At 48.6% G+C, this 21,677-nt stretch overlaps 2 protein-coding genes across 5 annotated transcripts; one reads left to right on the forward strand and one right to left on the reverse strand.

Annotated features, from left to right (window-relative positions):
• Nucleotides 1-828: 828 nt before the first annotated feature.
• bbc3 (BCL2 binding component 3) lies at nucleotides 829-11,689 on the reverse strand. Of its 4 annotated transcripts, XM_062473457.1 has the most exons (5): nucleotides 11,261-11,592; nucleotides 9,470-9,669; nucleotides 9,345-9,409; nucleotides 5,765-5,973; nucleotides 829-2,577 (listed from the first exon to the last, which is right to left on the reverse strand). In XM_062473457.1, exons 2-5 carry the CDS (start codon nucleotides 9,655-9,657, stop codon nucleotides 2,482-2,484), a joined length of 558 nt encoding a protein of 185 aa, XP_062329441.1. In that variant the 5' UTR covers nucleotides 9,658-9,669; nucleotides 11,261-11,592; the 3' UTR covers nucleotides 829-2,481. The 4 variants fall into 4 exon arrangements, with proteins under 4 accessions (XP_062329441.1, XP_062329438.1, XP_062329439.1 ...); XM_062473454.1 differs by having other exon boundaries at nucleotides 9,345-9,669; nucleotides 11,261-11,594; XM_062473455.1 differs by lacking the exon at nucleotides 11,261-11,592 and adding an exon at nucleotides 9,891-10,278 and having other exon boundaries at nucleotides 9,345-9,669.
• A 6,440-nt stretch (nucleotides 11,690-18,129) lies between these two features.
• Nucleotides 18,130-20,638, forward strand: LOC134029427 (coiled-coil domain-containing protein 9-like). Its single transcript, XM_062473524.1, has 5 exons — nucleotides 18,130-18,240; nucleotides 18,776-18,835; nucleotides 19,157-19,261; nucleotides 20,290-20,439; nucleotides 20,528-20,638. Exons 2-5 carry the CDS (start codon nucleotides 18,833-18,835, stop codon nucleotides 20,636-20,638), a joined length of 369 nt encoding a protein of 122 aa, XP_062329508.1. The 5' UTR covers nucleotides 18,130-18,240; nucleotides 18,776-18,832.
• The last annotated feature ends 1,039 nt before the right edge of the window (nucleotides 20,639-21,677 follow it).

Consider the following 21,677-nt stretch of genomic DNA (forward strand, 5'->3'; position numbering starts at 1 on the left):
CGCTCTGGATAAGAGCGTCTGCTAAATGACTAAATGTAATTGTAAATGTAAATACTCCACATCTCTCCATCAACACCACCCTCAAACGCACACACACCTGTACATGTTCACAAACATGCACACACACACACATGTTCACAAACATGCACTCACACACACACACACACTTGCCACCAGTGAAAAAACAACATGGCCCCTAGACCGTGGTCTGCACAGACCCCCTGCTGAGCAGCACAGATCCTGCGGCCATTTCACTCACCAATCAGATTTGTGAACTCTGACATGCTTCGACGTGATTGGCTCCCGTGTCTCCTAATGCAGGTGAGGACTTCCTAGTCCAGATGTGTGTGTGTAGTATGTGCTTCTCTCCTGCTTGTTTGTGTAGTCGTTAGACCATCCAACTGAGAGACAAGGAAAAAAAACCACTTCTAACCTTCAATCATGTCAAGAACACACCATGTAAGACCCTGACACATACAGAACACGTGATCTGATCTCAGAGTATTAGTCACACTTGATGTAGATTAATGTCCGACCTGGCGTGAACCACATATGCTACACATGTAAATGTTTATACTTTGTGATCCTTGATCCACTAATCTCTCATTAGCGTGTCCTTAGCATGTTCTCCAGATGTGCAGAGATCAACCACACGCCCCCCCTCCCCCTGGCAACCACACGCCCCCCCCCTCCCAACGTAAACAGTTGCCATGACTCTCACACATAACAAGAGCAGAACATGAGGGGATGATATATTTCATATCTTTATTGTAATAAAAAAGAAACAATCCGTACAAAATTCATGTACAAAGTTCACCGTAGAAATCATGTACAAAGTTCACCGTAGAAAAAGACAGCAAGAAAAATAAAAAAACATTACAATTACACAGAATGTGCACTGCATGAAACTGATTGAGACAGAGATGCTGTACAGGACCAGGGGTGTACCTCCCTCCCTGTTGCACCCCACAGGAAGTCACAGGAGCAGCCACAGGAAGTGGACCACAACTCAGGGAGTCATGAGGCCGGCTGCACGTGCTCAGAGCACGGCATAGCACATGACCACAGTGGTTACAGGAAGCAGTCACAGGGGCCGACCTTACAGAAGAGGACCTGGGGAAAAGTATTGTTTAAAGCCCTTTCCTCTAAACATAGAACAGCTCTGTAGAATGGTTTTAAGGCCAGGTATGGTAACACACAGAACATGAGATCCATTGAGTAGCACCGCTGTAGAACTACTGTAGAACCAATGTAGAACAGCTTCAGGAGACAAGTACCACAGACACTCAGGGTGGAAGGTGTTCTGTAAGGAAGTTTCAAAGCCTCATGTTTGACATCCAAACCGTGTGTGTGTGCTAACCTGCAACGTGACGTTTTTCATTAAGTTGTTTTTGGTTTCTGTTAAGAATCCGAGTTCAAATGGGTTTTACAACATGGGATTTAGAAAAATTAGACCTTTAAGTGAAATGACACTTGACTCGTCCATGTCCGGTGTTTGAATGCAGCTCTTGTTGTTAACCCACAGGGTTACACTGTAGCTGCTGTATCAAGTCACCTGACTTCTGCTCCAGATGGAACTACGAACATCTTAATCTCCAAACCTATTCAGGCATCTAACTCTTTCAACTTTCCAGCACATTTGAATATGTATTTTCCTCAGAAATGTAAGAACATTTTAATTTCTTCAAAAGGTCCCTTGGTTCTAATCTGGCACGGGTCATATCCTGCCCCCCCCCCCGGGTCATATCCTGCCCCCCCTGCTTTATTGTCTCTCCAACTGTCCTAATAAATAAGGCCAAAAACTGAGATTTACACACAAAAACAACAACATAATTGTCCAGAATGGTTTGAGAAAAAAAAAATGCAAAGCTACAAATAGTGGCTTCAAATGTCATAAATTAGGCTCTCGATCCGTATTCATTTCCCAAACTAAAATACACATTTTGTACAGTTAAGGGGCAATTAATTAAGCATCTTAATCAAAATATAATAATCACTTTTAACCAGAGTAACCATCTCAAATCCACTGGATTTAATTTCTTGGAACGGCTCAGAGATTGGTCCAAATACAGGAAACACACTGCACCTTGGCAGGTAACAGCAAACTGAAGTTGTAAGTACTTTTAAGTTCATCAAGTCTACATTTAATTTATCATCATTTCCCCAAAATATATACAAATAACTATTAACACTGGTGTGACAAGGATGGGGGAAAAACAATTCTGACAGTGCTAGGAAGGGTGTCTGAACCGTCCTATTTCACAGCCTTTCTATAAACTGGCCTTGTGTTGAAACTAACAAATGAAAGAAAAAAAAACAAAAGTAAGGAAAAACAAACAGTCTGTTCCAGCAGGCTGTGTCCAGTTCACAGGCTGTCTCTCCTTCATCCAACAGGGGGCGCCAGCGCCTGCCCTCCACCTTCACCACAGTCTGACCCACGCTGGCCGCTGCCTGGCACGGGCGGGAAGGCGTCCGCCCGTCCTACGTACGTCTCTGGAGAGCGCTGAGCGTTTCTGAGAGGAAGGCGAGCAGGCCGCGACACACACCTCTCCATCCCTGCCACTGGGGGGCGCCCTCCTGAAACACACACACGCACAGAGTCAGGCCTCAGCCACAAAGCAAGGAAACCACACTCCCTGCAACTTCTGGACGGCAGACTCTTTCTGCAAAGACCTTTCGGTTGTGAACGTCACCAGACAGACAACATCATTAGAATAAATATACGACAGGAACAGAGTGAGCCGTCGGAACAGCCTGTGACTGTTGGCGCGAGAGAGAGAGATGTGTGACGGTGCAAACAGGAACACCCAGTGGGCACATCATCAGCCTCATGCCAAACAAACACACTGCTGCTCATAGTGTCTAATTGGTGCTAGTCAATCATAACACCGTGTCTTGTGTCAAGTCACTGGTGTTTGTTACAAACAGTAAACTGGCTGTGAAACCACTAACACATACACCACACACACACACTTATACACACATTTACAGTTGGTCACCCTCTGTATGATAACTTATCACGTGTGATAGAGAGGGTTTGTGTGTGTGTGTAGGTTTTATGTAGTGTATGTGGTGTACGTTGTGTGTGTGTACGTTGTGTGTGTGTGTAAGGTGTGTGTGTGTAAGGTGTGTTTGTGTGTGTGTAAGGTGTGTGTGTGTAAGGTGTGTGTGTGTGTGTGTGTAAGGTGTGTGTGTGTGTAAGGTGTGTGTGTGTGTGTAAGGTGTGTGTGTGTGTGTAAGGTGTAAGGTGTGTGTGTGTGTAAGGTGTGTGTGTGTAAGGTGTGTGTGTGTAAGGTGTGTGTGTGTAAGGTGTGTGTGTGTGTGTGTGTGTAAGAGGGAGCTGCCAGACAGCAATAGACGGTGTCTGCCAGATTGAGAGGGTGAAAGGAGTCCATCAACAGCTGCTCTGAGTCACTCTCTAAAAATAGCATCATATCTCTGAACGAGGGAGAGTGGAGAGTGACGGATACAGAGAAAGAGAGAGAATTAGAAAGAAAGACAGTGAGAGAGACAAAAGAGAGATGAAAGAAAAGGAAAGAGAGAGAGAGGGTGAAGGGGAAGGAGAAGGCAACAGGAGAGAAGGTGTTGAAAAGAGAGAGAAGGGGGGGGGGGGTAACGGGACAAGACACAGAAAAATAATAAGAAGAAACCAACAGTTGTAAGGTGGTGTGTATGTGTGTGTGTGTTCACCATTATTTGACCTCCTTGACAGGGACTGTGAACCTCTTATGTCTCACATACCCCTTTTCCACCAACGCATTTTGGGTGCTGGTTCGGAGCCAGTGCTTAATCTCCAACCAGTTATTTCTCTTTTGCCAGCCTAAGAACCGGCTCCTAACCAGGAAAGTGGTTCTTAAGTAGAACCAAAACATTGCTGGGCTAAAGTAGGAACCAAAGTAAGAACCGCTTGCGTCAGAGGCGGGGTTACCGTGACCAACAAGACGAAAAGAATCCTTTGACTTTGATTTAAGTATGAGCCTATATTTAACACAAATGTAATACACAAGCACTATACAGCAAGAGTTTATAAAATGTTGCACTGATAATGCCAGTGTTGTCATACTGCTGCGTAATAGGGTATTGCACAATAGCCTAGAAAACACGCATCTCAACCTTGCGTTCTTCGGACAGACTTTAGACGGGCTCTGCTCTACAGTGACGTAATGACGTGGCTCTGTGGTGGCTCTCTAGCCCGTGGAAAAGCAAACCGGTTCTTAGAAGGCTCGCAAATTGAACCAGCTCCAAACCGGCTCAAGCACCAGCTCCCAACTAGCTCCCGGTTCACTTTGGTGGAAAAGGGGTACCAGTCTTAGACATTTTACCTCTCTGCACTTTCACTGGCAGTAAATACCCCCCCCCCCCCCCCTCTCTCTCTCTCTCTCTCTCTCTCTCTCTCTCACACACACACACACACAGACAAGCACACACACACAGACAGACAAGCACACACACACACAGAGAGGGAGGTGAAAGGTTAACCAGGCCAGGGCATAATCTTCCTTTTACATGCCTGCTATGGTTTAATGAGAGTGTCAGAATTGCTTATGAGTATGTGTGTGAGAGAGAGACAGAGAGAGAGAGAAAGAGAGAGAGAGAGACAGAAAGAGAAAGAGAGAGAGAGAGAGAGAGAGAGAGAGAGAGAGAGAGAGAGGAAAAAAATGGAGAAACAGAGACATTGTCTGTGTCACAATGTGTGTGTGTGCATGCAAGTGAAAGTAGGAGAGAGAGAGAGAGAGAGAGAGAGAGAGAGAGAGAGAGAGAGGAAAAAAATGGAGAAACAGAGACATTGTCTCTGAGTGTATTACTGCTAAATGACGTCATCTGTGTTTGTTAGGAGAGGGGGGTTGGGGGGAGGGGAGGAGCAGGGGGGAGGGGGGAGATTAGCTTGTGTTTACTCTTACGGCTGCTTGACTGACTTACTCCCCTCACGCTATACAGAACACAGAGGGAGAGGGAAGGAGAGGAGAGAGAGGGGAGAGAGAGAGAGGGGGCGAGGGAAGGAGAGGAGAGAGAGAGAGGGGAGAGAGAGAGAGGGGGAGAGGGAAGGAGAGGAGAGAGAGAGAGAGGGGGAGAGGGAAGGAGAGGAGAGAGAGAGAGGAGAGAGAGAGAGGGGGAGAGGGAAGGAGAGGAGAGAGAGAGAGGGGAGAGAGAGAGAGGGGGAGAGGGAAGGAGAGGAAAGAGAGAGAGAGGGGGAGAGGGAAGGAGAGGAGAGAGAGGAGAGAGAGAGAGGGGGAGAGGGAAGGAGAGGAGAGAGAGAGGGGAGAGAGGGGGAGAGGGAAGGAGAGGAGAGAGAGAGGGGAGAGAGAGGAGAGAGAGAGGAGAGAGGAGAGAGAGGGAAGGAGAGAGACGGAGGGGAGAGGGGGGGAGAGAGGGAGAGAAAGGGAGGGGGGAAGGGCATCAGGTTCAGACAACTGGAAACTCAACTCCAGTCACAACACTCTCACAGTGCTCAGGGACATCATATTGATCCATTTACACTATTGGCTCACACACCCATGTTCACACACACGCAAGCCTGCTCACTCATGCACACACACATATACAAATTTTCTTGCCAACACACACACACACACACACACACACACACACGCAAGCCTGCTCACTCAAACGCACACACACATATGCACACACACACACACACATTTTCTGACCAACACATACTCAAATGTAAAACATCTGTGGTAACTCAAGAAAGGCTGAAATCACACTAAACAACAATCTCCATCTCTCCTTGTCCAGATATCCACCACGCCCGGCTCCTCACCGCTCTCTGCAGGATCGTAGCGTTCAAGTGGTCCCCGATCGCCCTCAGCTGTCGGCCAACCCTCCGCATCTCCTGCTCCACCTGGAGGTCCTGGCCTCCCCCGGGGGCCCGGGGCCGAGGTGAAGCCCGGGGAAGGAGCTCTCTCTGGGGCAGCAGGTCGGGCAGGGCTCCCCTCTGTCTGGGTGTCTGCTGGTTTTCTCTGGTTGAGTCTAGAGGGGAAGAGCACAGGGGGGACGCGGTTATTTGAAAGGTTTTACAGCAAAGACAGGGTGCAGATCAGCTCTCCTCTACCCCCCCACCCCAAGGCACAATGTCTGTGTGGTCGGTGCACGAGAACCCTACACCATAATCTGCACAGACAGGAGCTGGATCCCTCAAAACAAAGTAAACACACACACACACACACTCACACAGTCCTTTTAAAGCTACAGACTGCATGAAAACAGCCATTGTTTGCTGGGGGAAAAGTCCCCCCCCCCCTCCCTTTAATACACCCTCTTTTGAAAGTAAAGCCCCCCCCCCCTCGTATCCCCCCCCCCCCCTCGTATCCCCCCCCCCCCCCCCTCTCGGTGTTGAGTTGACCAGAGACTCTTGGGGCTCCCACCATGCTGCACGCTACTCTTCTCCCCATCCAGCCCTCAAAGTTTGTACGTAATCTCTTAATCTGCTTAATAAGTCTAGAATACATGTTGTGTTTGTGTGTTTAGACAACATGCTTGTGTGTGTGTTTACACTGTTTGCAGGGATGCACCATGTGGGTAGGACCTGTCACCTGGAGGTCCATCTCACAGCTCACATCCACCAGGTTCACCTGAGGGTTAGTTAAGCCACTCAACCCATGAAGTTACACATCTCACTGTATTAAATATGTTGTTACACTGTATGTGTGTAAAGCAAAGCATTACTCTGTGATTGGAAGCTCAGCCCACACCTGGAGTAACCCCCCCCCTTTCTACGACCCCCTGCTCTACTGTTGCTGAGGGCAACCCTGTCACTGCCATGGAGATGACAGCCCCGGGCAACTGGACTGCCTGGCAACTGAAGAGTCTGGGTTGCTAGCCTGAGGATAAGCTGATTCCTAAGATGCAGGTGACTAGACAGAGAGAGGGAGGGAGGAAGGGAGGGAGAGTGGGAGAGAGAGAGCGAAGAAACCCTGGCTTGTTGCCAGGGTAACTATAAGCCGGCGCTCCCAGAGCCAAGCCAAGCCATTGGTGGACAGATCCAAGGCTTGGGCTGTGATTGGCTGTAAAGTTTGGGGGCAGGGCGGGGGAGGGTCTGGTTGGGGGCAGACCCCTCGCCCTGGAGAAGGTGAGAGACAGAGAGGAGAACAGAAGGGAGGAAACAGGGGAAACAGGAGTTGTGGTCAGTACGGGATACGGGTGTGCGGGCACGTGCATGTGTGTAGCGTGTGTGTGTAGCGTGTGTGTGTAGGGTGTGTGTGTGTAGGGTGTGTGTGTGTAGCGTGTGTGTGTAGGGTGTGTGTGTGTAGGGTGTGTGTGTGTAGCGTGTGTGTGTAGGGTGTGTGTGTGTAGGGTGTGTGTGTGTAGCGTGTGTGTGTAGGGTGTGTGTGTGTAGCGTGTGTGTGTAGGGTGTGTGTGTGTAGGGTGTGTGTGTGTAGGGTGTGTGTGTGTAGGGTGTTGACAACAACAGGATGATGTCGTCAGACGTCTGCTTGACTAGTCTGGGTTATGAGCCCTAACCTGGAGGAAGTACAACACACACACTCCACACACACCCCACACCCCATGGATAGACACACACACTCCCACATAAGACACACAAACACTACCCTCCCACACACACACACACACACACACACACACTCCCACTTCAGACACATACACCTCCACAGACATACTCACACCAGACACACATCACACTCCCCACCACTAACACACCAAGGCAGGAAGGCAAGCAGGCTGGTCTGTAGGAAGCAACACCACAGGGACATGTCTCAACATGCCCAGGCCTCTGACTTGACTCAGTGCCAAATAGAGAGAGAGAGAGAGACACACACACAGAGAGAGAGAGAGAGACAGAGAGAGAGAGAGAGACAGAGAGAGACAGAGAGAGAGAGAGAGAGAGAGAGAGAGAGAGAGAGAGAGAGAGAGAGAGAGAGAGAGAGAGAGAGAGAGAGAGAGAGAGAGAGAGAGAGAGAGAGAGAAAGCCTTGAATGTTTTCTTCCTACAACACCTCGAAACCTCAAAACCCACACAACCACCACTCTGTCCTGCCCTGAACCTCACACCCTGCCTTCAGGTGGACCAGCGGACACCTGCAGCTTGTTCCACACACGGCCAGACACACAGAGTCCAGGCCAACTTATCCTGCTGGCTTTACACCATCACAACCCCTTCCCCTCACCTCATTAGCTTCTGACCCCACATCCACAGATCTGATTGGTGCAGGGGGTGTCTGGGGGAGGGTGCAGGAATGAGCAAGCCTTTCAGAAACAGAAGATAATCTGACGCAGAACTGACTGACCATGCCTCTCAAAACACAACATTTTTTCAGACTTTTCTGTCTCATATTTATCCTATATTAGTCTATTTCCCAGTAGCTTAATAGTGTAGGCCTACATTGTTTACATTGATATAGGTTAAATACGTTTTATTTTATTTCTTGGAGTCTTTAAGTGTGTACTGTTGGGAATGCTTGGAAATCTAGCATGTAATTGCCAATAACTGTTAGTTTATATGATAATTAACTTGAACTTGACCTAGTCCCTGTTGATGCTATGCAAACAGCTGCTAATGCAGACAGCCCTCCATCATCCCTCCATCATCTCTCCATCATCTCTCCATCATCTCTCCATCATCTCTCCATCATCTCTCCATCATCCCTCCATCATCTCTCCATCATCTCTCCATCATCCCTCCATCATCTCTCCATCATCCCTCCATCATCCCTCCATCATCTCTCCATCATCTCTCCATCATCTCTCCATCATCCCTCCATCATCTCTCCATCATCCCTCCATCATCCCTCCATCATCCCTCCATCATCCCTCCATCATCTCTCCATCATCCCTCCATCAGCCCTCCATCATCTCTCCATCATCTCTCCATCATCCATCATCCCTCCATCATCCATCCATCATCCCTCCATCATCCCTCCATCATCCCTCTATCCATCCCAACAGCACAGGCAGCTCAAACATCAACGCTTCTTAGTTCCATCTCTAAACAATGTTCCACCCTAGAACGTACCACTCCAACATGTTCCACCCTAGAACATTCCACTGTAATATGTTCCACCATAGCATGCTCCACCTGAAGACAGTGGAAAAAGGAACTCAGAGGAGTTCAGACCAGGCTGAGAAGTGATGACCTGCTCTCTCTCTCTCTCTCTCTCTCTCTCACGTTCAGCATGGTCTCTCCCCCTCTCTCCCTCACGTTCAGCATGGTCTACTACACAATACTGCTCAGTTCCATTTCATCACATTTCCCTTTGATGACCTCACGCATTCCATCAGATGACTTCATACATTCCATTGCCCCCCCCCCCCCCTAACCCCCCCACACCAGACACACGTCCTGTTAGCTACCGACCCCGGAAGGGACACAAGTAGGCCTCCTACCTGTCCTGTCTCTGGAGAGGGCCTGGGGGTGGGAGCGTGGAGGCTGGCCGGCGCAGGGCGGGGGTCCCTGGGGGGCCGGGCCGGGGGCTGGGGGTCCCTGGGGGGCCGGGCCGGGGGCTGGGGGGCCCTGGGGGGCCGGGCCGGGGGATGGGGGTCCCTGGGGGTCCGGGCCGGGGGATGGGGGTCCGGGCTGGAGGCGGTGGGAGGTGGTGCCAGGCCAGGCGTACGGTGGAAGGAGCTCCATGCGACAGCGCTGATGTCGGCTCGGCTGGCCGATCGGACCCGGTCCACTCTCTGTCTCTGCCCGGGCCATTCCTGAGTCTGACTGGGGGAGGGGAGACACATTCAGACTAGGCAGGGAGGGGAGATACGGTTCAGACTGGGCAGGGAGAGATATACAGCAGTTGAAGACCTGTCTGTCCTTGGTTTACTCGTCATTAGCTTCATATTTACCTTTTTTTTGTATTTGAATGTTTTTAAATATATTTTATATTTAACCTACAGTTTATGATAACAGAAACCTATGATGACAAGAATAATTATTACTTAATGTCGTTATGCCGTTCTGTCCAACCACGATTCAAACATTCGCACATTACAGGAATCGTTGTCAAACATTGTTCTTTTCGTCCCCTCTCGCGACGGCGTCGCCTAGCGACCTATATTCTAACGTGATCACTAGATGGCGGTGGCGGCACCCTCGTGAGCACGAGACCAGGCTTGTTTATAAACAAATCCGTGCCCAGCGGCAGACAGATACACACACGCATTCGAGGCGCGCGCCCCGCTCTTGTCAGTTGTAACAATAATAACAGTGTAGTAGTTTTGTGGCGCGCGTGAAGTCTCCCCCCTCCCCCGCGAGATACGAGCTCACGATTAAGGCCCGTGTGCCGAAATGTCTTGCTGTAGATGACAAGAAGGTCCTCATTGCAACAGACACGATCTTGGCAGGGTTTCCCAGATTCGTTAAGAATCTAACGCTAAGAGCTTCTTAGGAGCGTTCTAAGGACGCTCTAGAACGCTCTAGAACGCTCTTAGAACGCTCCTAAGAAGCTCATAGCGTTAAGAGCTTCTTAACGAATCTGGGAAACCCGGCCCTTATCATTTGTGTTCGACTTGAAACATATCTCACGGGAAACGTTATCAAAGACCGACCTGGCGGAAAACAAGCCTTCGCTGTTTGCAATGGCCCACAGCACGAGCGCTCGCGAGAGCTGTCTCGCTCGCAGCTTGATGGGACCTTCTGATGAGCAGAATCGAGATCATCTCAAAAGAAAACCGATCGCGATAAAAAAAAAAAAAAATAGCCTACTAGAGATTAAAATACAAATTCTACCCTGGCTAGCTATATCTGGATTGCTGAGTTATGTAAATTAAGTAGGCTATCCCCCGCTTTTCATCCAGCAGTATGACTGTTGTCTGACTTCTCCGGACTGAAACTCAGGCAAGACTCGTACTGAACCCTAACCTGCGGGACGTCCTCGTGCCAACTCTGAACCCTAACCTGCGGGACGTCCTCGTGCCAACTCTGAACCCTAACCTGCGGGACGTCCTCGTGCCAACTCTGAACCCTAACCTGCGAGACGTCTCGTGCAAATATCTTAATTGACATCACACATGTCTGGGCTACTGATTATCGTTCCTCCGCGAACTTGTCAAAGTTCCCTGGGGTACAAATTAATGGAAGCAGATGAAATGTAAAATGACTGAAATATATCAAGGAATAATTCGTTCAGGTGCAATTCCAGCCAAGTTCAAATGTAGCATTTCTCATCATCACATCGACAGCTAGTTTGGCTACAGCTGATGCAAGATATTACCCTGCCTGCAACTGGCGGTTCCGTTGCTTGAGTTTTGCAGACACTGCAGCCCCAAAATGTACACAGAAAGTTGACATGATTAGTTTACACACTTACTTTGCTAACCTGACGATCCGTGGTGAATGCTGATCTGTCCGTATACTGGGCAAACTAGATAACTTGTTGACATCAGAAACAAGCGGTTTGATTCGCGGCTTGGACACTGAGGATAATCCACTAGAAATGAACAATCTGACATTCCACTTTTTCCGTTGCGATTGTCTTTCGCGGGTAGTCTGTTCACACGCGTTCGCCGGCGCGCTATCGCGTTGAAATCGATGTTTATCCAACAAGTTGTCACGGAGCTATGGTCCACAACGTTGATTACAGTGGTGAGTGTTTCAATGATACCTCCCTGCTTTCACTCCCGCTCGCCTCTAGTTGGCCCCGCCCCTGCTCGACAGCGTTGACAACAAGTCCTGACATGCTGCTGACGCAAGACTCTACCTGGATCCACCGGACACGAGCCCCCTCATCTTTACAAGACTTTGCAGAACCCAACAAAACACCCCTTTGCCCCCCCCCCCCCCCCCCCTGCCGCTCCTCTCTCCTTCCTGTGAGTTCAGATTGGAACATCTGATGCAGTTCTTATTGGCGAACAAAGGTCTGGTGGGTTGGAACTGTGTGTTAATAAACACTGAATGAAACAGTAACATGCTGTGTCTATTGCTGCGGCATGCGCACCCTGGGCCTCGTCAACACCTGACTCCATCAAACAATTTCCTTCTTACTGTAGCTCATCCAATGGCCACGATTTAATGTAACATGCAAGTGTATTATTGTGTCGTGTCTGTATAATGCACGTTAAGTAAAAACAAACGTCCATTTTATCCCAAAATATTTGTCTCTTGGGATTTAATTTGGATAATTGCAATGATGCAATATGAAAACAATCGTTTCTGCAGCATGACTGAATGCCAAGCTCTTCTTGGAGCTATCGACCCCCATCAGAATCAGGCTGCAAGTCCTTGCTAGCTAAAATACCCTCGCACATTAAATAACACACTTTTAAATCTGACATTAGGCTGTAGTTTGACAACCATGAAAATCCATTCATGAAAAATGTCATAATCCCAAGGAATTTAACCAGATCGTTTAATTGATACCGGATTACGATAGATATTTTACACTGGAATTATTTAACGATGCAGTTGCTTCTCACATTTTTAATGCGGTGCTTTGATTGTGAGATTGTTTTAGCGTTAATGCGATGATGTCAACATGACAGTAATTGGCCGTGTTTATTAGATCCACGAGCCCCGGAATTCCCCTAGTCTGCTGGTCCTTTGACCTCGCGGACACGTGACAGACCGCGACTATTGTCCCAGACGAAATCAGATGCGGGTCTCGCGCCGGGGAGGCTGCACGGGGTTTTGTTCGGGGTTCCTAATCGTCTGGAAATGACAGCTTGTCTCGAGCTCCCGCATGGCAGATGGGAAACGCCCTCTCGTGCCAGTAGGGGAATCCCCGCGCAGGTACATGTCCGGGCGAACACCCCAACCAGCTCGAGCCAAGAGACCCGGCCTGGCATCAGTAGAACAAGGCTTCCTGATAAGTGACTCCAGGTAGCCTACATGGGTCTGTTCAGGGGCGCAGGTTTGTTTTCAAATGTGAGTGGGACAGTTGTAACTGAGGATGCGGCTGTTAAATATAATGTTCTTAATTAAAAGTGTGTGTGTGTTGGGTGGGGGGTGGGGGGGGTGGGAGTGTCCAGGGACACGTGACAGAGAACGTAGGGAGATTCTAGGTTTTAAAACTGCGGGTGCAAAGGGTAGTGATTCTTTTTTTTTTTTGCTTACAAAAAGATGCTCAAAATTAATACTAAATCTTAAAATGTAATGATTTCATCCCAACAGTAGGGTGTGCAAATGCACCCCCTGCACCCGCGGTAAAATCGCCTATGCAGGGGAATATCAGGACAAGTCTAAGGGCCCCAAACTTTCCTGCATGATTTAGATTTTGGGGCCCAGAGTACACATTAGCCAGGGGGCTCCTCTCATCCTACACTGAGACTTTTAACCCTCGTGCTGCCTTTGGGTCACATGACCCAAAGGTTCATAACGAACCATCGTTGTGTTTACCCAATTTTACCCAATACAAAAACAAATTAAAATAATTTTATTTTAACCTTCGCAATGTGGGGGGTCTGAGACAGCCCAACGGTTAAAAGAAAATGCTTCACTTTGTTTTTGAATGCGGTAAAGTTGTCGCAATACAACGGTGGGTCACAATGACTGATGGGTCAGAATGACCCGAAGATAACACAAGGGTTAAGTTGAAATCTTCACGGCTACTGGGCAAGGTTCAGTTGAAAGTCACTAGATGCAAGGTACTGTGTACTGAAGATGTCCACTTTTGGTGTCTAAAGGCTCAGGTGTAGGCACAGTGTTCCTGACATGGATGCATAGTCCTAAAGCCTAGTCCTAAAGCCAGAGAAAAAGTAAATGAAGATCTTTTTGTTTAAGACTAGGCTGAATCCATGTCAAGGACACTGGATATCTAGACTGTATTTCTAGGATTTCTACATGCCACGCAGACGATAAACCTGATGATGTACACGACGAAGATGAGGGTGATGAAGATTACGCTGGGCCTGTTTGCTTGTTTGTTGTGAAGCATGAGGTCACTACCCCAGCCTGGGTCATGTGATAGGCTGTTGTGTACACGTTGTGTCACCGTGGCGAGAGGCGCCGGGATGCAAGTAACTCGAGCAAGACCACGCGACTCGAGTGACAGTTTGTTCACATGCAGCCCACTGCTCACCATCCTACTGTTTACCTGTCTGTCAGCCTGTTTAAATCATGGATGCTGTTGTTGTTTACCTGCTGGACTGTTGACCAGCAGGATCACGCTGTGCTACAGGTAATCCAACCGCTTGTCATGTTGAGAGGCCGTAAGGTAAACAGCATCGAGTGATCGATCTCCAGAGGGATTCCCCGGACTCTCTCATCCTTTCTCCTTCTGTTTGTCCTCAACTGGTTTTAGTTTTTTTGTTTTACTCATCTTGTTTAGTCAAGTTTTTTTTTTTTTTTTTTTTTTCTTCATACGTCCTTCTCTCTCTCTCTCTCTCTCTCTCTCTCTCTCTCTCTCTCTCTCTCTCTCTCTCCATTCCTCTCTCTCTCTCTCTCTCTCTCTCTATTCCCCTCTCCCCCCCTCTCTCTCTCTTTCCCCCCAGCCCCCCCTCCTAGCTGACTGGTCCTCCTTGACCTCTGGCCCTCAGAGGGACTGGTGCAGTGGGGGTTACCGGTGTTGAAGGAAGGTTCTTAGATTTCACAAAGCTCTGGAAAGGAAGACAGTGGGCAGAATGTCACAGCAACCTGATAAAAATTCACTGTGTGTGTGTGTTTGTGTGTGTGTGTTTGTGTGATTATCTGCCAAGGTAAGTAACCAAAACAGAAGGACACAGTATGCTTCCCCCCCCTCCCTCCCCCCCCCCCATTCCCAACACACACACAATGAAAGCTGAGCCAATGTTTGGTTGCTACAATGACATCATCCATCAACCCCCCACCCTCCTCCACCCACCCCTCCTCCCCCTCCCCAGCACAGAAGGGAGACTAGACACCCTCCCTCCCCCCTCTCTTCTCCCTCCCCTCCCCCTCCACTTCACAGATTAGTGTGTGTTGCAATGGTGTTAAGGAGCTGTTAACTGGCTCTAGCAGGGGGTGTTGAGAGGACACAGGTGTGCTTACACAGGTAAGAAGCACAGTGACAGGCTCAAAACACTCCCATTCTCTTCTTACATTTTCTCCGGAGTGACTTTTAAAAGGCTAATGCTCAACATGTTGGATGGATTCTTTGCACAGTTCAGACATGTCACATTGAGCTAAAACTTACTGTATTGCCATGAAAGATATAGAATAGAATATATTTACATAAACAAATATGGAATAGAACATATTTACATAAAGAGATTTGGAATAAAATAGATTACATTTACACAAACATATAATAGAATACCTTTCCATGAACAAATATATAATAGAATCTATTTCAACGAAATAAATAGAATATATTTACATGAACAGATATAGAATATAACATATTTACATGACAGTAACAGATGTAGAACAGGGACATGTATGTAATGTTTTGCAGGGGCTGTGACATCACCCGTTATCTGTGCGTTCCATCCCAGTATGTGGTTGTGTTCTACAGTAACTTCATCAGTGTTATCAGGGGAGATAAGATTGATGAGCACCTGTCCTGCCTGACAGGAAACACAGATCGCGTTAAGGCCTGTCTGACTGACTGAGACACAAACCAGGACAGGTTTGCTATTAATCTCCTCAAAGCTGCCTCGCTGCCCTGCACATATCTGTCACAAAGATACACACCAGAATCCGGGATACGGTTAGATGACGTGTTTGTGTGTGGGGTGGATGGTTCTGGTCACGTGCTTGTGTTCAGGTGGACTTCCTGAGGTCTGGATGGTTCTGGTCACGTGCTTGTGTTCAGGTGGACTTCCTGAGGTCTGGAAGGTTCTGGTCACGTGCTTGTGTTCAGGTGGACTTCTATGAGTGTGTATGTGTGCGTGTGTGTGTGTCTATAACATGGGTCAGTGCTAAAGAGGTGTGAGGCTGCTGCCTGTAGGAGATCATTACCTCATCATCACCTCAGAGAGATCGACAGATGGACTAAGAATGCGGGGAGGTATGCGTGTCTGTGTGTGTCTGCGCATTCACGTGTCTGCTCTGCATGCGTGTGTGTGTTTTAGTGAGTGTGTATGTGTGCACCACCATGTTCATGTGTGTGTGTGTGTGTGTGTGTATGTGTGTGTGTGAGTTAGAAGGTCAATCATTCCCATGAGTTCACTGGTGACTTTTCCAGACCAGAAAAGCCTTGCTTTCATAAGACTGAAGAGGACAATGTGAAGGAATGTGCCTCTACAGCAACCCTGGTGACAAGCCCACACACACACACACACACACATACACACACAACCACACAAACATTTCTAGACGTACTTCTTTGTCACTTCTCATTGTCCGCCACCAAACATTGAACTTTTGTAACTTTGGTCATAAGCATGACCTGGTCAGAAGATGAGGCATGGGATGGACATGTGTGTCTGTAAAACCAGACATACATACACACATGTGCACACACACAACTCATCCCATCTCACCACCATCCCACAAGGGACTTCCCTCTATATGGCTCCACTGGTCGTTTGCACGACAGTCAGAAGATAAATCATGAGGTGTCCCCATGTGTTTAACTCACTCACGTACCATCACCTCTCTTCACACCCAACTACACACAGGTTCCTCTCTAGATGTTTGATTTTCACCTGCGATGTGTTTTCTCCAGACAAACACAGACTCATCACACGCTGAAGATCTTTCCAGAACCTCTGCAGCGTCTCGTGCACTGTCATGGAACGCCTGTACACCAGAACCTCCTTACTGTTGTAGAATTAGTGCAGACCTTCGTAGAACCTTCATAACCTGTCATAGGACCTCCATAGACTCCCACGGGGCTGTGTTCTCAGGGGTCAATATGATCTGACCATCACAATGATTAGGTCATCGCCAGGCCTCTAATGACTCACCCTAAGTGGCAACCAGCCGCTTTTACACAGCAGTAAGACGACACCTTACCTCCCCCCCCCCCCACACACACACACACACACATACAGACTCTCACACACACACACACACATACAGACTCTCTCACACACACACACACACAACCACAGTCATGTCTCACGTCTCCAGGTGGGCAGACAGTATCGGGGCAGTAACAGAATTCAAGCTCATCATGTCCAGTGTCAGTGAGCGAGTCAATACAGGCAGGTAACCAAAGCCCCCCCCCCCCCCCCTCTTAGACTGATACACCTGGATCAGGTGGCACGGGCATCAGTATCGCTCGGTAAACAAATGAACCACAAGGTCTGTGTTTTGCCTGACAACCGATTGGTGTGTTTTTGTCTGTGTGTGGTTGTTGATGTCTGGAGAGGAGGAGGGGATGGGAGAGAAGGAGGAGGGAGGGGGGAGAGGGGAGAGGAGAGGAGGAGGGGGGAGAGGAGAGAGGAGGAGGAGGGAGAAGAGAGGAGAGGATGAGAAGAGGGTGGATGAGGAGGATGAGAGGGGAGAGGAGGAGGAGGGAGAGGAGGAGAAAAGGGTGGAAGAGGAGAGGAGGAGGAGAGGGGAGAGGAGGAGGAGGGAGAGATTACTACATAATGATGTTCTGTTTATAATGTTGTATAAACAATGACAGTAGAAGAACAATGTTCAGTAAATTCATGCTGTGAAGTAAAACCAGTCAAACTGAGTGGATAATGCAATAACTGCATTACAACTTTACCCGTCCAACACATTTCAGGAGTTACTCACCTGTTGTAGCTGTGAGGTACAATTATCCACCTTTTTAATTATTAATCACAACTACCTCTGTGTGAGTACTAGGAATCTGTTCATTTATGATTAGTCATTTCACCCCTCAGGTCAGTTACCTGTCTCAAACAACCTTTCCCGGAGGGGGAAAGCAGGAGAGAGCGTGTGAGCGCAAGGTGGAATGAACCTTTTGGCGGCCGTCTCTCCGTCTTTTGTTGGACACGATTACCCTCTAGTGGACCGCCTAGATAATGTCAGAATGGTGAAATATCCCACAAACGTTTTGTGTTTATATTAGTAGCCATGCCAGAATTCAATTTTTGGGAGGACTCACCTTAAAATGAGTGGGGCAAACAATATATTTTAAAAATAAACACAAATCAACAATACCTTAATTTTTTCTTGTAAGTGGCTACGCTACTGGTTTGTATGTCGCTAACAGGTTACGGCAGGCAGAACACAAATTGCATAATCTCTGCCACGGCAATGACTGTGTATCTGAATTTTACAAAGGCGAACAATCTAAAATTATTCGTTGTTCATTAGACTATCTCTTTAAGAAAGTGTTAGGGGTTCCTTATGGCAGGAAGTTGCGTTTGGTTTACAGGAAACGAATATGAGGACACATTGTCGTGGAGCAGGAGTTGAAACACTGTAACGATCCACTGCTCACAGACTGAGAAGCCCACTTTGATTAAGGTAGTAACGCCGTCATACAATAAGATAAATGCATCGTTTCAACCAGCACTGCTTAAGGTTTTGTTACGGAATATATTGTTAATAGCCCCACAGCATAAGGCTTTGGTTTATTGATGCACCGCCGTATTCAGTCATGGCCCTGTCGTCTAGCGTAACTTATCCAGCGTCTGCAGAAAAACTACTTAAAACCGCTAAACTACTTCAGTGATATACGTTGTTCATGAGTTTATTCTAAAGCTTCGTTTTGAATACTTACTAACCGAAACTCCGAGGTCGAATAAGTTATTTAGCGAGGCTGTGCCTGCGCCTACTAATTGTAATACGCTTAGAGGCTTTGAAAACGAATACAGACTTATTATTCAAGTAACGTTAGGCTACACGCAACTTCATGTAATAGTGTAAATGATTTATTCGTGAGTCTTACCCGCTTAAAAGGACACGCCATAACACCCAACGGCCCATTTGCATTGCGGTTTCGAAGTCTTAAGATGTCACGTTATTTTGTTTTGTTATAAAGTCCTGTGTTTCTCACTAGGTGCACGAGGAAGGTTTTCAGACACAGCACCTGCACGTGAAGACAGGCTAGGGAGCCATGGTGAGCTTTTGATACGCTACTTTCAAATCCATTGTTTCCTTGCAAATCATTCCTAAGCCTTAGGGTAATGGGTCAAGTCAGTTGACTACTTGACCCAAATAACAATTGCTATTTATAGCGCTTAAAATGCTGTTGGTGTACTCCTAAACAATTAGTGTATTTGTTCCAAAAGCAAACCACAAGGTTAACCAAGTGTGCCCACTGTGCACACATGTTAACTACACGCGTGTTAACTACACGCGTGTTAACTACACACATGTTAACTACACACATGTTAACCACACACGTTGACCAAAATGGCGTCTTCATGCTGTTGAGCAGTCTACCGCGGTGGATCTGAAGACGAAGGAGGAGAAGGATGCCGAGCTGGACCGGAGGATCGAGGCCCTGAGGAAGAAGAACGAAGCGCTGGTCAAGAGGTACCAGGTACGGAGGCCTGTGAGGGTCACACCTAGCGCTCACACAGTACGGAGGCCTATGAGCGTCACACCTAGCGCTCACACAGTATGGAGGCCTGTGAGGGTCACACCTAGCGCTCACACAGTACGGAGGCCTGTGAGCGTCACACCTAGCGCTCACACAGTATGGAGGCCTGTGAGGGTCACACCTAGCGCTCACACAGTATGGAGGCCTGTGAGGGTCACACCTAGCGCTCACACAGTACGGAGGCCTATGAGCGTCACACCTAGCGCTCACACAGTATGGAGGCCTGTGAGGGTCACACCTAGCGCTCACACAGTACGGAGGCCTATGAGCGTCACACCAAGCGCTCACACAGTATGGAGGCCTGTGAGGGTCACACCTAGCGCTCACACAGTATGGAGGCCTGTGAGGGTCACACCTAGCGCTCACACAGTATGGAGGCCTGTGAGGGTCACACCTAGCGCTCACACAGTACGGAGGCCTATGAGCGTCACACCTAGCGCTCACACAGTATGGAGGCCTGTGAGGGTCACACCTAGCGCTCACACAGTACGGAGGCCTATGAGCGTCACACCAAGCGCTCACACAGTATGGAGGCCTGTGAGGGTCACACCTAGCGCTCACACAGTACGGAGGCCTGTGAGGGTCACACCTAGCGCTCACACAGTACGGAGGCCTATGAGCGTCACACCTAGCGCTCACACAGTACGGAGGCCTGTGAGGGTCACACCTAGCGCTCACACAGTACGGAGGCCTGTGAGGGTCACACCTAGCGCTCACACAGTACGGAGGCCTATGAGCGTCACACCTAGCGCTCACACAGTATGGAGGCCTGTGAGGGTCACACCTAGCGCTCACACAGTATGGAGGCCTGTGAGGGTCACACCTAGCGCTCACACAGTACGGAGGCCTGTGAGGGTCACACCTAGCACTCACACAGTACGGAGGCCTGTGAGGGTCACACATAGCGCTCACACCCTACCCCCTATTATGTACTCTGCCATCGGTTATGATGTCACTCTTCTCTCCAGGAAATAGAAGAGGACAAAAAGAAGGCGGAGCAAGAGGGCATCGCCGTGACGACAGCCAGGAAGCCCCGCCCTCACGATGGAGAACCAGACAGGCGGAGGACAGAGAAGGAGAACTTCACTGTGACCGTAGACCTGTCCAGGCCTGCAGGGGTGAGACACAACACCCTCACTCACACACACACACACACACAGCACCCGCCACCTAGACAATCAATCAATCAAACTTTTATTTATATAGCTCATACAAGGAGGCAACACAGTGCGCTTCACAGGGGGAGAGCGGCGGGGGAGGGGATACAAACGTGGATGTTTGGCAGATTACCAGACGTGTGGTGGAGGAGTGAACTAACCCAGTGGTTCCCAACCCTGGTCCTCAGGTACCCCCTGTCCTGCCTGGTTTAGATGTTTCCCTGCTCCAACACACCTGATTCAAATGAATGGGTCGTTATCCAGCCTGCTTATGACCATTCATTTGAATCGGGTGTGTTGGAGCAGGGAAACATCTAAAACATCATGACCCCAGGAGTCATCATGACTCCTGGGGCTGGGCCTCAGCTTACTGCTGCTCACTTCCTGCCAGTGGAACCAATCACAATCATCATTTACAGTCAGACCTATCATATATCTTGATTTCCTGACAATCAGGCCAATGATGTGTTCCCATTACCAGGCAGATCAATAGGGTGTGTATTTCCTGTTCCTGTTTTCTGACACTAGAAAGAGTCGTACCGTCCATGTTTTCTGCCACGATGTTTTCTTTCCCGGTGGGAGATTCATTATACGTGGGGACATGTTCCGGACTGGCCAGCCAGCTAGAGCAGGGAGTTGTGGGCTGGTGTAGCAGGATGTCCATCTCCAGAATAACAGCATCAGGGTCGTTAAGGACTCCAGCCTGTCTGTCACTGAGATGGAGGAGGAGAGATGATGGACGGCGTCACGCAGAGAACATTCTCGCTCTCTCTCAGAGAACATGCTCTCGCTCTCTCTATCTCTCTCAGAGAACATGCTCTCGCTCGCTCTATCTCTCTCAGAGAACATGCTCTCGCTCGCTCTATCTCTCTTAGAGAACATGCTCTCGCTCGCTCTATCTCTCTCAGAGAACATGCTCTCGCTCGCTCTATCTCTCTTAGAGAACATGCTCTCGCTCTATCTCTCTCAGAGAACATGCTCTCGCTCGCTCTATCTCTCTCAGAGAACATGCTCTCGCTCGCTCTATCTCTCTTAGAGAACATGCTCTCGCTCGCTCTATCTCTCTTAGAGAACATGCTCTCGCTCGCTCTATCTCTCTTAGAGAACATGCTGTCTCTGTGTTTTTCCATCCAGCTGATTACGGCTAATCTTCCATCTCCCGGACTCCATGTTACAATCAGCCTCGTGCGAATGGAAAA

The sequence above is a fragment of the Osmerus eperlanus genome, chromosome 11 (assembly GCF_963692335.1).
Source record: "Osmerus eperlanus chromosome 11, fOsmEpe2.1, whole genome shotgun sequence".
Lineage (NCBI taxonomy): Eukaryota > Metazoa > Chordata > Actinopteri > Osmeriformes > Osmeridae > Osmerus > Osmerus eperlanus.

Coding starts and splice junctions, on each gene's coding strand:
- bbc3 (XM_062473454.1), bottom strand. CDS start 9,657: ATGGCCCGGGCAGAGACAGAGAGTGGACCGGGTCCGATCGGCCAGCCG. Junction 5,974..9,344: donor CCTCTCCAGAGACAGGACAG/GTAGGAGGCCTA, acceptor CTTCCCCTCTAG/ACTCAACCAGAGAAAACCAG. Junction 2,578..5,764: donor CTACGATCCTGCAGAGAGCG/GTGAGGAGCCGG, acceptor TGTGTGTTTCAG/GAGGGCGCCCCCCAGTGGCA.
- LOC134029427 (XM_062473524.1), top strand. Junction 19,262..20,289: donor CGCTGGTCAAGAGGTACCAG/GTACGGAGGCCT, acceptor TCTTCTCTCCAG/GAAATAGAAGAGGACAAAAA. Junction 20,440..20,527: donor ACCTGTCCAGGCCTGCAGGG/GTGAGACACAAC, acceptor TTATTTATATAG/CTCATACAAGGAGGCAACAC.